The sequence below is a fragment of the Schistosoma haematobium genome, chromosome 4 (assembly GCF_000699445.3).
Source record: "Schistosoma haematobium chromosome 4, whole genome shotgun sequence".
NCBI classification, from domain to species: Eukaryota; Metazoa; Platyhelminthes; class Trematoda; order Strigeidida; family Schistosomatidae; genus Schistosoma; species Schistosoma haematobium.
Window position 1 is genome coordinate 37,995,220 of NC_067199.1, and position 15,061 is coordinate 38,010,280.

At 34.0% G+C, this 15,061-nt stretch overlaps 1 protein-coding gene across 2 annotated transcripts in view; it reads left to right on the forward strand.

Annotated features, from left to right (window-relative positions):
* MS3_00008008 (uncharacterized protein) overlaps nucleotides 1-11,467 on the forward strand; it is a 71,157-nt gene extending 59,690 nt beyond the window's left edge. For both annotated transcript variants that reach the window (XM_051216343.1, XM_012937408.3), the window contains one exon: nucleotides 9,926-11,467. In XM_051216343.1, the coding sequence (XP_051066920.1) occupies nucleotides 9,926-10,521 (596 nt within the window). In that variant the 3' untranslated portion in view covers nucleotides 10,522-11,467. The remainder of the gene's footprint in view (nucleotides 1-9,925) is intronic.
* The last annotated feature ends 3,594 nt before the right edge of the window (nucleotides 11,468-15,061 follow it).

Below are 15,061 nucleotides of genomic sequence, written 5' to 3' on the forward strand. Positions count from 1 at the left end.
GATGAGCCCCAAAGAAAACAAAACGTGCAAGTTGAACGTGAGCAACTTAACATGTTGCTTAGTATAAATGATGTCGAGTTACTTAAACTATTGACCAGATTGGATTTTAATCAATAGCATTTGATAACTACTAAAAGACTGAGCAAATATAACCTTGGTCATTATACTGTGATCAGTCAACTGTATAACTAACTGGTTTATCAGAATGGGTTTTGTGGAGATTTTTTCAAATTCCACTAGTTGAAATCATGAGTCAATTGAATTTAGACCACCATGGAAAACCTGAAAGTACTGGACGGCCGTTTCGCCGTAGTATGGGACTCCTCAGCAATGCGCATCCAGGTTTTCCATGATGGTCTGGCTTCAATTGACTCATGATTTCAACCAGTGTAATTGGTTTATCTTTAAACTATCTTTTAATGCTAGTACATAACTTTAAACCTTATAAAAATGATTCAAAATTAAGTGATTTCCATATAGAAATTAAGCAATTCACCGATTGATTGAAATATACAGAGTATAAGAATCTAAGTTTCATTGAATTGCTCAAACTTTAGTAGTATGTGAATGTCAATAAACTTCTATGTGTTTTTCTATTTTTAAACATGCGGTTATTTGATTACAAAATACTGTCATTCTTAAACTAAATATACATTCAAGGTTTCGAAATTTCTTTGAAAGCTATGAAAATTTCAAAACTACAATTGACATCAATTTATATTTAGAAGTCACTTGCCTTAGGAGAAATTCAAGTAATTTGAATATGGAAATACGTATATCGTGTTTTATTTTCAAGTCAATATATAAACTAAAATCTGTTGACAGGGAATTATTAGCTAATTGTATAACATGATGACGTTTGAAGGGAATGTTACTGAGTTTGAGTCCTGGAGTGAATATCAACTGTGGGATGCAGGTACATCTAGCTGAAAAGTCTCAAATAGGACGACATTTGCATCATGGATTCCACTACTAGCCATCATCCATCTTTGCTTGTGAGTACTGGATACTGAAGTGTAATTTTCACTAAAGATTACATCTTCAGCATCTGGAAATATTTGTAACTGTTCACTATAAGCAATATTAGTTCAGAATAGTCTAAAATACGAAATAAAAAGAAACATACATTGTAAATTAGGGTTCAACATGAAATCTCTAGTGTAAATAACGTGATAATATACAATATTTATCCGTTGAATCAATCGTGGAATAATCGGAAATGCTGAATACAACATACTTATTGAACATTGAAACTCTTACTGGATCTCTTCAGTTAAATTATTTTAGAAATTCTTCTTTTCAAAGCATAGTTCAACTGTTCTTCTTTTCTAAAAATACAGTATTTGTACTTTTGTCATTAATTTTGAACACTTTTTAAATGATTGAAATTGTTTCAATCAAGCTGAAAATGATAAAATATTCAAATGTCCATTATTCGAATTTCGTAAATTAGTTTATAATTCTTTTTGGATATAAATTTTTAATAAAAAAAAGGGTATACGCTTTTTTATGAGAAATAATCACGTATTCAATGAACTAAATCAAGATATGTGCCTTCAAGCAGTTCATATTATGATTTGATTCTCATGTTGTTGAGTTTTCTAAGTTCAATGATTCATTTTACTAAGCTTTCATTAGTTGTTCTGAATAATATCATCAAGTGCTTATTTACGGGTACTAGGTAAGGATGACAAATCAGTTGATGAAGCAGTGAAACTTCATCAGATGAGATGGCTGGGACACGTGTTAAGTATGCCCAACGACCGACTGCCTCGACGTGCGATGTTTTATGGTATAGGAGTAGGTTGGAAGAAAGCTAAGGGCAGCCAGAGTAAAACATGGCACAAATCCATCAAGTCATTGATAAGTAGACTGAGCCATGTTGGTAAGTGTAGACTACCTGGTTGGGGTCCACGAGATGATAGCAACCGATGGTTAGAGACCTTGAATCACATAGCTCAAAATCGTTTGCTATGGTGAAGGTGCATCCACTCTTTTTGTTCTTCCAAATTCTAATCTTCTGAATTCTTCATGTCCCTGTTTTCTCTTTCACTGGATTATACTCTTTGAATAATATCTTCAAACCCTAATCTTTCCGATCACTGCTTATACTTTTACTACCTCTACGACTACGGGATTTGAATGGGTAACGGCATCTCTGTGCTAATGTGGTATGGCAACTCGAACCGATGTACGTATGTTACTAACTGACTGACTGACTGACTGCTTGCTTCATATAGAAATGAACACTTTAGTTATTCCATGTGTCTTACATCAGTTTGTTCTGGATGTTTTGACTGTGATTAGAGACCTTCATAACTTTCATTAGCTTCAAGTGTCCTTGTATTCAAATCATTGACCTTTGATCAGGTTAATGACTGACATTTTTCGTATGTGTTCATAGATTGAGTTTAAAGTGGTGGATGGAGGTATTCGATAGGAAAATCTGGATCTAAGTTTCGTACTTTTTGTCACTTGTTAGTAAGGTGTACTTACAATCTTGAGTGAACTGATGCTCTTTGAAGGATTTGATCCCATGTCATCTAGCTTCACAGTTACAGACATTACCTTTGAGCTGTTAAATTGTATTTAAAATTGATTGGTCACTGGGTAGAGATCTGTACTAAGGACTTGACATAAATAACATCGATCACTACCTAGTGATCAATCAATTGTAAGATTTAGTTTAATACTATGTGTCTTTTTATTTCTGATCAATCTAAGTATCATACTTCCAGAAATTCTTTGCCGGTTGTACATAGTCAGCAAGATATAATAAACTTTAATAACTCTAATATCTCACACTGCGAAGTCCGATGAATGGATGTTTAAATTTTACAGGGAGTATCAGTTTCCTGAATATTGAACTTATGCTGCGATGACGAGTATCAGCTAGTATGAAACTTAAATCCAGGTTTTACCTTCGACTACTTCCAAACATTTCAACATAATGCGCTTAATGTTAAATCCCCCAGGACTTTTGATTACATTACATCTTACTTAACATAATTCAATCAACAGTGAAGTATTGAATAAATATAGCATTGATCATGATGGAGTTTTGTTCTCTGAGCTGGATGGTTTGGTCGTTGAGCTTTCATCGGTTTTCTAAGTGATATCATCAGCATAAACTTCAGGTAGAATTCAAGCTTCACGACCAAACCATCCAGCTCGGAGAACAAAACTCCATCAAAATCATCCACCTGAGCTACAAATCTCCACCATCTCAAAATAGCATTCATCACTATTCATTAATCAATTAATTAGTGATTAATCATTAAAAAAACTTTTCACACGTTAAATTGCTTTTCTCCAAAATATTTTACGAAACAAATTAGTTAGTATCGGAAGAGGTTTTGTGGAGATTGTAGTAATCTAATAGTTGAATTTATGAGTCAGTTAAAATCCCTTTCTGATAATAATCATCATGTGCTCACAAGTGACTAGCTTCAAGACGAATTTCCTGGAATTCTAGTGAGAAGCCATGACCAATGGAGTTCAACCAGGTGAGATAGTAACTCACTGAAAATAATAATGGACGGTGTCACAATTTCGTGGATTGGTTGAAGTTAGACGTTAACACCGTTGGATACCGGCTCAGTGATACAGAGTTTAAGCGTTCGCATGAGAGACCAACAGGTCCTGTGTTCGAATCTCGCGAGGCGGGATCGCCAATGCGCACTGCCGAGGAGTCCCGTAGTAAGACGAAACGGCCGTCCAGTACTCTAGATATTTCATGATGGTCTAGCTCTAACCAACCTCAACATACATATTAGTTGAGATAAGTAGTTTATTGAGTATGTGGAAGTATCCAACTGATGATATTAGAGCTTGGATGTTTGACCCTCGGAAATTAAGGGACTATGGTTTTTACGGCAAACTCCTAAATTTAGAAGACTGTAACTGTTTAATTAATGACTCAATATTATAGATTATATCATGGAAGCAGTGGACATCTGTTTCTTCTTAGTACGCAACTCTTCAGTAGTTTACATGTACGGTCTGTTATGGATGCTGAGGAAAAATATACCAATAATTATCGTGTTAAGTCTATGGTGGCCTTGGACCTTAAATGTACATTTCCCATTGGTCGATGTTTGTTTCACTTGTTAAATATTGTGTAAATGTTGTTTTCTAGTTTATGGTACGATGTGGTTTGTTTGGTTAGTATATAAATATAGTATGTCTGAAATACAACGATTCATAACTCAGAGGCTGTGACTTGTGTTCTTGACTCAACTGGCTAGGACAGACAGCGAAGCAGGGCCAATCAGGGCACTAGGTCGTCCGTACGTGTTATACGTGTCACTGTGATCGATCGGTAAATACTCTGCTTATCAAAACCTGCAGTCCACCCGTTACAACACGGTCCCACCTTCAGACCACTGTGTTAGTATGCGATTTCTAAGATCTCTAACTTGAACTAATTCTCTGTGTTACCCGACTCTCATCCATTGTCATTATTGAGTATCTGTCTCACTCCCGATATAGCTGAATTCCATCAGTCACAACTTCTCACTAAAACTTCTAGAGGTTGAGCGCTACGTGCAAGACCAGAGGTTCTGTGTTCAAATTTTGCGAGAGGGATCGTGGATGCGCACTTTTGAGGACTTTTATACTAGGAAAAACAGCTATCCAGTACTTCTAGGTATTCTATGGTAGTTTAGCTTTAACTGACACATGAATTCAATTATTAAAGTTAGTTAGTATTCAATTGTACTTTTATCTCAATGTCAATTATTCAAACAACTGACCTTATATCTAAACACTCACTATTATAATAATAAATCCAATCTGATTACATTTTAGATTTTCATGATACAAAGTTATTCAATAGCTTCTATATGTTGATTAATTAAATTGCTTCAAGTGAACGAAATAGGTTTATACATTGGAAGTTCCAATCGACTTATACTTTTAGCCTTGTAAGGAGTAATAAAGCTTATTTTAATGAATTCAGGGAAACAATTGATGAATTAATTGTTTAATTTAAAAAAGGGTCATTCATTCAAACAATATTTTTTTAATTACTATGATGTCAATGGTAACCATACATATGAAATAGCGGACTGTAATAGAAAGTCTTCTTTTTTCAAAAATACATAATCTTTTGCCTTATACATGGGGATTAAACTCTCATTTGGAAGTTCCAATTATTTTTTTTGTTATTTAAGTAAGAACATTCTTAATAGTACAAACAAGTTATCACAACTGAATGTTTTTATACTAAGCTGTAAACATAATAGCCATAATGATGATCACTTGCTTACCTGATCATAGCTACTACTTTGGATTGCTGATCCGATTTGTCTATTGTGATCACCCAATCAAGCTATGTTGGCTAGAGTATTTATTCCGTTTTAGTTCTACTATTACAAACAGGTTGACTGGATGCGGTAAACTAAACGCATCGGCTAAAGTTCAGGGGGGGGGCGGAATTGTACTGCTGACTGTAGTCGATTGTAACGATATTAATTTGTTTCCTTCAAAAAAAATAGCATCTTCAGCGATGATACCTTTTCATAAAAGTGCTGCACCTTACCTTACTCCATGAATTTCCATCACTGACGGTAAGGCTAAAACAAAGTAGGACTAACCCATAAAAATGGCCAAGCAGTTATTCTTAGGATTTTGTGATCACTCACAATGATGGTCAAAACCATTCCAAACCCATTTTCCTATATAAGTAATTCAGTAAGAATAATTCTTCTACAGTGTTGGCAAACAAGATAATGACAAGCACCATATCCCTTTAGCAACAATCGAGATCGCCATGTTCGCGGTGAAATATTTCGATCACTTTTTACTATTTATTCTGTTCGAACTATCGATTTACGTAAACCCAATCCTAAAATTGAATGTAAACTTATTCTCAACGAACTTCTGTATTAAATATCAAAGTTATGCCTCAACGATTTGACTTTTGCATAGATGCAGTTCTAAATGTCACTCATTGAGTAAAGTTTTAGTTTCTTTACTAATAATTACCGCCACAATACACTGATGATTATCCTGACGTACTTTCAACAATATCAAATATACAAGATTGTACGATTCATATGAATACTCTGAATCATCTACCAAGGTTTCTTTTTAAAGATTTCATATAATTTAAAGGTAATTTTCATTACGAACAGGTATCAAGTAAAATCCCATGAAAAACACAGGCTGGATGGAATAATAAACAATTAGTTCTTAATATTAATAATTGAGATCATGAGTCAAATGAAGCTAGACCACCATGGAAAACCTGGAAGCACTGGACGGCCGTTTCGTTCTATTGTGGAACTCCTAAGCAGTGCGCATTTATGATCCCACCTCGCGAGATTCGAAACCAATAGTTTAAAACTTTTCAATAGTGATAGCTTACTTTTCACAACAATGAAATTGCAAGGAGCGTACAATACCCTTATTGAGCTATTGAATCATAATCTAGGCCATAGTTTCAACGTTAATATATTTTCAATATATAGCATGAGGTATTTATCGCTTCAAACTGGTCTTGTTTGATCCTAAACGTTACAGCGTCTTTCATTCCTAGATTATAAATTACCTTCGAGTGATATACAATATGTAGAAAATTATTTTTCAAAAATCGTAAATACATTCATATATCAATGTGGGGTTTTGGAGGCGTCCAATACCAGGATGAAAAGGCTGTCCAGTGCTTCTGGGCTCTCAATGGTGGTCTAACATCGATCGCTTTACAATCTTAATCAAATTACTTTTATATATCAGTGTGGGATTGTGAAGGAGTCCTACACTAGAATGAAACGGCTATTCAGTGCTTTCATGTTTTCAATGGTAGTCTAGCATTCATCGATTCATGATCTCAATCAAAATACTTTCATATAATTTTATATAACCAAATTTTCAAAGCTCAATTATTTACAAACTCAACAGATAACTAATTCAATTTGAAATGGTTTGAATTATCTCATTGTTGATATTTTTGACTGAAATTTGATTAGTTTTAGTTAGACTTTTGAATATCCTATACGGTTAGCATTAAAATAACCATTATGATGCAAGTTTACATAGAATAAATGGAATGTAGCTGGCCCTGGAATTCAAAACTCATGTTTCGTCCTATTTGGGACTCATCTGCTAAATGTACCTACATCCCAGAGTGAATGTTTAGTTTTCTTTTCATTAATAAACTATGCTACTCTATGCTTTCTTATAATAGACGATAGAGAAAAATGATTTGTTTATATATAAAGGTAGGTGGTAATATAGTCTCAAATATATATATAAAGATATCAGTGAAGATTTTAGTTTGTAAAAGTGTTACCGATTTCAGAAAAAGTCTGATTGTTTTCTTTCCTTTTCCTTATAACATGTCACTTAGTTAGTGACTAATCTAAATACATAGAGATATCAACTCAGTAGGGTGCTTCCATCTGATTTCATGAATATAGACATTTTTCTATACATTTTATCTTTTATCAGATACTGTATACATTCTGTGATTCATTCATACATGTCTTTTTTATTATGATGAAACTAACTATTTGAAATTGTATAAAACATTATATAGTTAATGTTTACATCTTCTTTTCTTATTGCAAACATTCACAATATTCATAGATTGTTTGCATTTAGTATCATTTTGTTGAAGATGTTCATGATGTATATCCTGGAGTTCTAGAGAGAAGCAGTGACTAGTGGAGTTCAACCAGGTCAGTTGCTAGATAGTAACTCACTGATGTCAATGGTGGATGTGTCGCCCAATTTTATGGATTAGTTGAAGTTAGACATTAACACCGTTGGAATCCGGCCGGTTCAACTGTCTAATGGTTAAGCGCTCATGCTCGAGATTGATAAGACCTCGGTTCGAATCCCGCCGGGCAGGGTGGTGGATGCTCACCGCTGGGAAGTCCCACAATAGGACCAAACGACCGTACAGTGCTTTCAGGTTTACCATGATGGTCTAGCTTCAATTGACTTATGATCTCAACTATTGAAATTACTACAATCTCCTCAAAACCCCTTCTGATACTCATTTTGTTGAACTCTTACTGAATATTCTTTGAGAATATCAAGAGTAAAATTAAATTAAAAAAATTACCAAAGTTAAGAACTGACTGATCTTTTTGGTAAAGTAACATTCAATATGAAATACTGATATCATTAGACATTTTCTAGTCAAATATAAACATTGGACACAGTATAGACCCAAAAAAAAGTTATGTAATACAAAAATGATTATTTACTTAGCTACTACATTAAATTAGCACAGTGAAATTAAATTACCAAGGCAGTCAATCCCAGAGTGTAGTAAAAGCCAGTACCATTATCAATGATGATAGAAAGGTTTAGAAATGGACAATATGATTCTAGATGATAGAATGAATTAGTGAAATGAGAATTGTATAAGTATTTCCAGACAAAAACTGAATGTATATATGACTAATTCTGGCTTACGTGAGCCAACATCTCGAAATATAATCGCGTATACCCCACCTAGGTAGTCTGGTACATACATACAACCACTGCCAGGGAAGTCCTACTCGCTGACTTCTCGCGGCATTATTATTGTTTACGAAATTGAGAGGACGAAAAGCGAATGTTCGGCGCTTTAAGCTGATTGGTTGATATGGAGGATCCACCTAGGGAAGTTGGAAAACCCTGGTTCTAAACCAATGGTGCACATGGGCTCCAGGATTCTGAAAGAACAAATGGCGTATGAACCAGTCGTTGGTCACCGGCCACCATGGGACTGCTTCTCGTTACGTTGTTACACTGTCTTGTGGATTAGACCTTTAGATCAAAGGCTCCGGGTGTGGCCCTTTAAGAAAACCACCTGCTTCGGTTCGAGCACCCGGGCAGTATCCTAGCTTTCACACAAATCGATTGATTTGTGTGGCGCATATCTATTTGGTGCCTCCTTGTACCAATGTTTATGTGTTCAAATAAATAATAAAATACATGCCTATCTACATAGCTCAACTCAACAACTAATGTTTTAAAAGATATTTGTTGGTTTCACCACCTCTAGCTTCTTTCAATTTACTCCTATATCAGCAAACATTGCATATCAATCTGGGTAGTGGATAGATATACACAGTTTATGTCCTAGCCGCCTGAACACAATCTCTTCATCCGATACAGAATTAGAATTCAAGACGACAAATTACATAAAACAAGCAATTAGTCATTCAGATATATTAAGTTAACACTCTTACTACATTGCAGCTATCATACAAAAGTGTCAATGAGGATTCGTTAATATTGCCAAACTAAAATTTCACATTACACCACTTTTCAGAAGCTGCAAAAGATTTGTTGAGATTATTGAATTTTGTAATTTACTTCTCGAACTTATCTAAGCTAGACAACCATTAGAAATCATGAAGTATTGGAGATTTGTCCCGTCCCAGTTTGGAGCTCCCCAACAGTGCGCATCGATATCCTCACTGAGGATCGCATTCAAAACTTCTAAGTTTCTGTGTGTTGTTTAGGATACAGATTGCTGTTGTGTTTCATACTAGGATGTAATAGTTTTCGAATGTTCCTCGGTTTCTGGTAGGTTATCCAACTCAAGTTAGTCCGTCATGTGAACCACGAAATTCAATATTCTTCCCCAAAGCACTACCCATACTAAATGAATATTCATGTTTATATCCAGTTTGACAACACTCTAATAAATAAGTCCCATAAAAATAATGTAATAACTCAAATCCACCTGAATGAATAAACTTCTTACTGGTAGTAGTGTCTTCTCTCGCTTCTCCTCCGGTCTCTACAAAGTCCTGCACACGCTGTGCCTTCTGACTTTATAAAACACTTCTCCCCAACTGTCGGCTGTGGCGAATTCCACGCGGTGTACCTCTACATACTACTTACAAGCAAACCACAATAATAGCTTCATTTTATTCATCTGTTCATTGGTAATTGATAATATTGTGTTACTTTTTTTCAGATGTTCCTGATCCTCAACAACAGAAACAACATCTTCCAAGTAACTTTTCCCACTTTACCAACTCCAAATCTAGTACAGCTTCATTATTTCTATCTGGACCTCATCCAACATTAAAGCAACAACATACAAATGTTACTTCTAGTCCTTCTTCTTCGTCATCTTGCACATTGTCAACATGTTCACCAACTACGAACAACAGCATTGTTAAACCAATTTCTTTACCAGTTAAAGTAGATTCAGTATTCCGAGCTGAAAAGACTATTCCCCGTAGATCCTTAGAGGTAAACAACAATAATGCTACCATCCACAATAACAACAACAACAGTGAATCAGTACAAAGTCCCATTAATAACCCTGTACTAAATTCTCATAATAAAATACGAGTGACAAAAGATGATTCACGTCGATATTTAAGTGAATTAGATAGTGTAATTAAAGAACTCTGTGAAGCTAATGAAGCAGCTGTACAAGCTACACGTGAAGCAGCACAAAGAAGACAATATCTAGGCTGGTCATCATCAACGAATTCACAATTGAAATTAACACCAACAAATGAACCAAATATAATACCTATCCCAAGTAGTACTAATGCCTAATAACTAGGTATCTATGTCTATGTGTCCGTATGTGTATGTGTGTGTGTGTGTGTGTGTGTACTTAGTAATATACGCTTATTCATTAAAATAACATTTTTCTTTGCTCATTCAACAGACAGAGTGCAAATCTTATCGTACAAAATGAAAATTATTATTCATGAATACATTTCCTTTTAATCTATTAACTTTTGATATGGCACACAAGAAAGTTGTCGTGATGTTTTTCACACTCACACATAAACGCACACACACTCACACATATACATACTTTACTAGATTTTCACATTTTCATACTTTATATTCATGGTGTTGGAGATAATTCATTACATGATTATTTTATTTATGAACCATGTTTATTGTTTGCTTATAGAGTTTTCTTTATTTCTATCTCGTTACATCTATTTCATAATCCCTATTGCTCTAAGGAGAAAAGATAGTTCCATTCGTACCTTTTTTCTCGCTTATTTAATTTATGTATCATTTCTATATACAGAATACCGTATGATGATGATGATGATGATAATAATAATGACTTATTTGTTTCATTTTTAATGAGAATGTTTCATCAATAGTTTACAAATTGTAATAACTATTACATAAAGATTACGATTACATTAAATTGATTATGCAATATATGTCATACATACTGTGCGTTAGTAACAAGAAAGATATAAATAATTATAGTTTACCTGTCAAATTGATCAATCCAATGCTGTATTGTGGCTTCTATATTTTATTTTACATCTTTGTCTTCTTTTGGGTTTCATTTCGAATTGTGTTATTAAATTGATGAAACTACTGTTTAGCTATAAGAATTTCCATTTGTTTGCATAAGTGTTCATTGTTTAACATACTTTGTTTTAATCTGCTTATTTAAAAGAAGTCATTATTATTATTACTATTATTATGATTAAATATAATACTTTAAACAGGTTTAATACTTACCAATTGACTATGCTCTTTATATTATATTATCGGGAGGGGTTGAAGTTAGACATTATCACCGTTGGGTGCCAGCTTAGTGGTCTGGAGGATAAGGGTTTGCGCGTATAGACCGGCAAGTCCCAGATTCGAGTCCCGTGGGGGGAGTCATGGATGCGCACGGCTGAAGAGTGCTATACTAGGTTGGAACAGCCGTCCGGTGCTTCAAGGTTTTGCATGGTGGTCTAGCTTTAGTTGACTCATGAATTCAACTATAAAAGTTCATATTGTAGACAATACTTTATAGTCACCATATATACAGAAATGTTTATTTGATCATTTTAAAATCTTAAAGGAATTTATCATTCTAATTAACCTCTAACGGGAAAATTGACTGTATCATATCATCAACACAGTAGTCAGTTCAATTTTCTGTCAATCGCTTAAACTGATTGGAATAAATAAACGATATACTTTGATAAGTGTTTAAAATACGAAGATTGGCATTGAATAATGAACTGATCAATTAAAAGACCAAACAATATTGATGAAAAACGTAACGATATTTAAGTAGCATAAAGCCAAAAAATGTCAACTTGTTAAAGCTTTCGACATTACATAAATAGACTACTACCGTAGTATGCGACTGGAAGTGATTTGCAGAAGCCCTTGTTAACGTGGGTTTTTTGCTAGTTAGCTCTCGTCAACAAGAATTACCTGCAACCATGTGAAAACTAATAGTCTTTGTGGAACTCAGACCCAATAAGCTACTAAAACTCCTATTGGGCCGAGATACATTGAGCGTCGTTCTGAATTATTCTGAGCCATATCACCCACAATATCCACCTATTGCGTAGAATAGTTGATAGGATCCGAACTAACTGATCTACATCTTCCAACACTGCTAAATCAAACAGTTAATGACTTCATGGACCACTTTTGATTTAGCTGCTCCTGGCTTTTATTAGTCTATACAAAAAATTTACTCATTACACTTCCATTTATAACAACTTTCCATACGTACTAGTAGTCGGTGTGTTACTTCACCTAAGTTTTCAACCATGCCCACCGGTTTATGAACATGATATCGTTTACAAAATATCATTCATACGAAGTAAACTAGTGCTGTTTCTCATGAAATAACGGTTAATAATGGATTAAGTCTAGTCAGAGTCGAACAGCTAACTGAGTGATTGTTATTTGAAACATATATGAAGTCAAACTGTAGTAAATGAGAACACAAATGGGGACAGTCGAATGTATTTGAATACAAAATTACAGAATCTCTTAGTAAAATCTGAGAACCATTCAGTAAATACCTAATTTGCATAGTGTCTATCAACTATCTCAAACTTGACTGTTCTCTTTACAAATATCAGTCGATCGTCTCAGAATTAATTGTTCTTTGGTTTTCACAACAACCTCCTTTTGCTCTTGTTCTATTTTCTTTGATCTTCTTAACCTTCTGCTACCAGACATTTCACTTTTGATTGATGACACATACTACTTATATCTGTCGAAATCAGTATCTCCAGTTAAATTAGTCCATTAGTCAGTCAATTTAATGTAGTTTGTTTAACAAATAGAATGAAAATCATGCTTGTTTTAAACTTCTTAAAAAAAGTTTGTCGACTAAGAAATGATAATGTACGGTTATTCTTCTGCATATTCATATATAATCACTAAATTCCCATAGCTAAACATGGAGTGTTGACTATGACTAGCTAATAGTAAAAGATAGGACATTTCACATTTCCAGAAACACATACACATACAAAGGAGGAAATATAAATAAGAAGAAATATTGACGTATGTGCTACTGATGTCGACAGATATAAGTAGTATGTATCATTAATCGAAAATGTTTTACCTGGCGGCAGAAGGTTAAGAAAAGTGAAGAAAAGAGAACAAGAACAGATTGGTGGGAAAACGAAGAAACAATGAAGTCTGAAACAATTGATTGACATTTTGCAAATGAGAAATTTACTGTATGGTTCTCAGATTATACTAAAAGATTCTGTATTTAAATACTATCGGTTGTTCCCTCCTGTGTTCTCGTTCACAACACTACTAGTAATAGTACACTGCCATTACAATTAAATCTGATGCACATTATTACACAAAGATGATGATTGGAGATTATAGTGAAAGCATCAGTAAATAATGTGGCTTCAGAATTATTGATATGTCCCGTTTCCTCATCATATTTCAATGTGCTTCCATCCTAATGTTGATTTATTTAAAGGAATTATATTCGCTATTATAAAAGGCTTTGTGTAGAGTCAAAAAGAAACAACCCAGAAAATATCTTTTCTGATAATGTAATGAAAGGTATTAGCTGGAGCTTGTGTTCGTAGTTCGTTCAGTAATACAAGACCTACTGATTGGTCGAGTAATAATATTGGTTTATAAAATTGTTCTGAATGAAAATTCATACATGTCTCAAAGTGGGGCTCATTTATTCAATCAACAAGAGAGGCGGTCATAAGGAATGTTAAATCTGTGACATATGTACACTGGGTTAAGTAACCATAATATATCAGAACAGTGTCAGGGTAGTAACAGAACTAGACAAAATTCAATATTGATAATATGAATTCCAAAGAAATCAAGTCATGCATTCACCTATTCTGAATTAAGTTATAATGGTAATCAAGGCAGAATAACATGAATTCATTAAACATTCTGTGATTTCCCTTCATCTCGTTACAACTGTATTTGTATTGAGACTTGATGTCAAATGATAACATATTCTGAAATAATGGACTAATTCTAGAACAAAGTTGAAATGACAATCTTTATCAGTAATCTATGTATGTATACATCGTTATGAAACCAACAAAATGAATTAGGCAATAATTATGGAAGATTTGAAGAGAGTTTACATAAGTTGAGTGAAAATTATAGATAATTTTAAAACAGGTGAAGTAACAAATGGTTTAGAGAAGGTTACATAACAAATCAGTACAGTATTAATAATAAATATAAGTAGAGTTGAATGGTGGTTAGCAGTGGAATTCATGATGTAAGTTTCATACTGTTTGGGACTCGTCAGCAGAGTGTACCGGCATTTCAGAGTTAATATCAATGCTTGGACGCGTCTCGAATAGGACTAAATTCTCTTCTTGGATTCTACTTCTAGCCATTATCGATCTCTGCTTACAATGCTTGTAACTTAAGGTAATATGCACAGGATGCACATACCTTGAAAGAGACTGATCAATTTCAGTTGTCAACGTCAATGAAAAGATTCAAACAACCAAAACGAATGAGTTAATAATAATATTGTAAAATTCAAATGTGTTGTGTGCTACTGATATCGACAAATATAAATAGTATGTATCATCAATCAAAAGTGAAATACCTGGTGACAAAAGATTAAGAAGATTGAAGAGAACAGAACGAGAACAGAGAATGATTAGTGTAGAAATGAAGGAATAATCAAGTCTGAGACAATTGATTAACATTTCACGAATGAACTATTTATTGTCTAATTCTCAGATTTTACTAAGAGATTCTGTAATGTTTCTATTCAAATACATTCGATTGTCTCCACTTGTGTATTCTCATTCACTACAATATATCAAAAGAGATTAGAAGTTAATGTTGACACCCATAT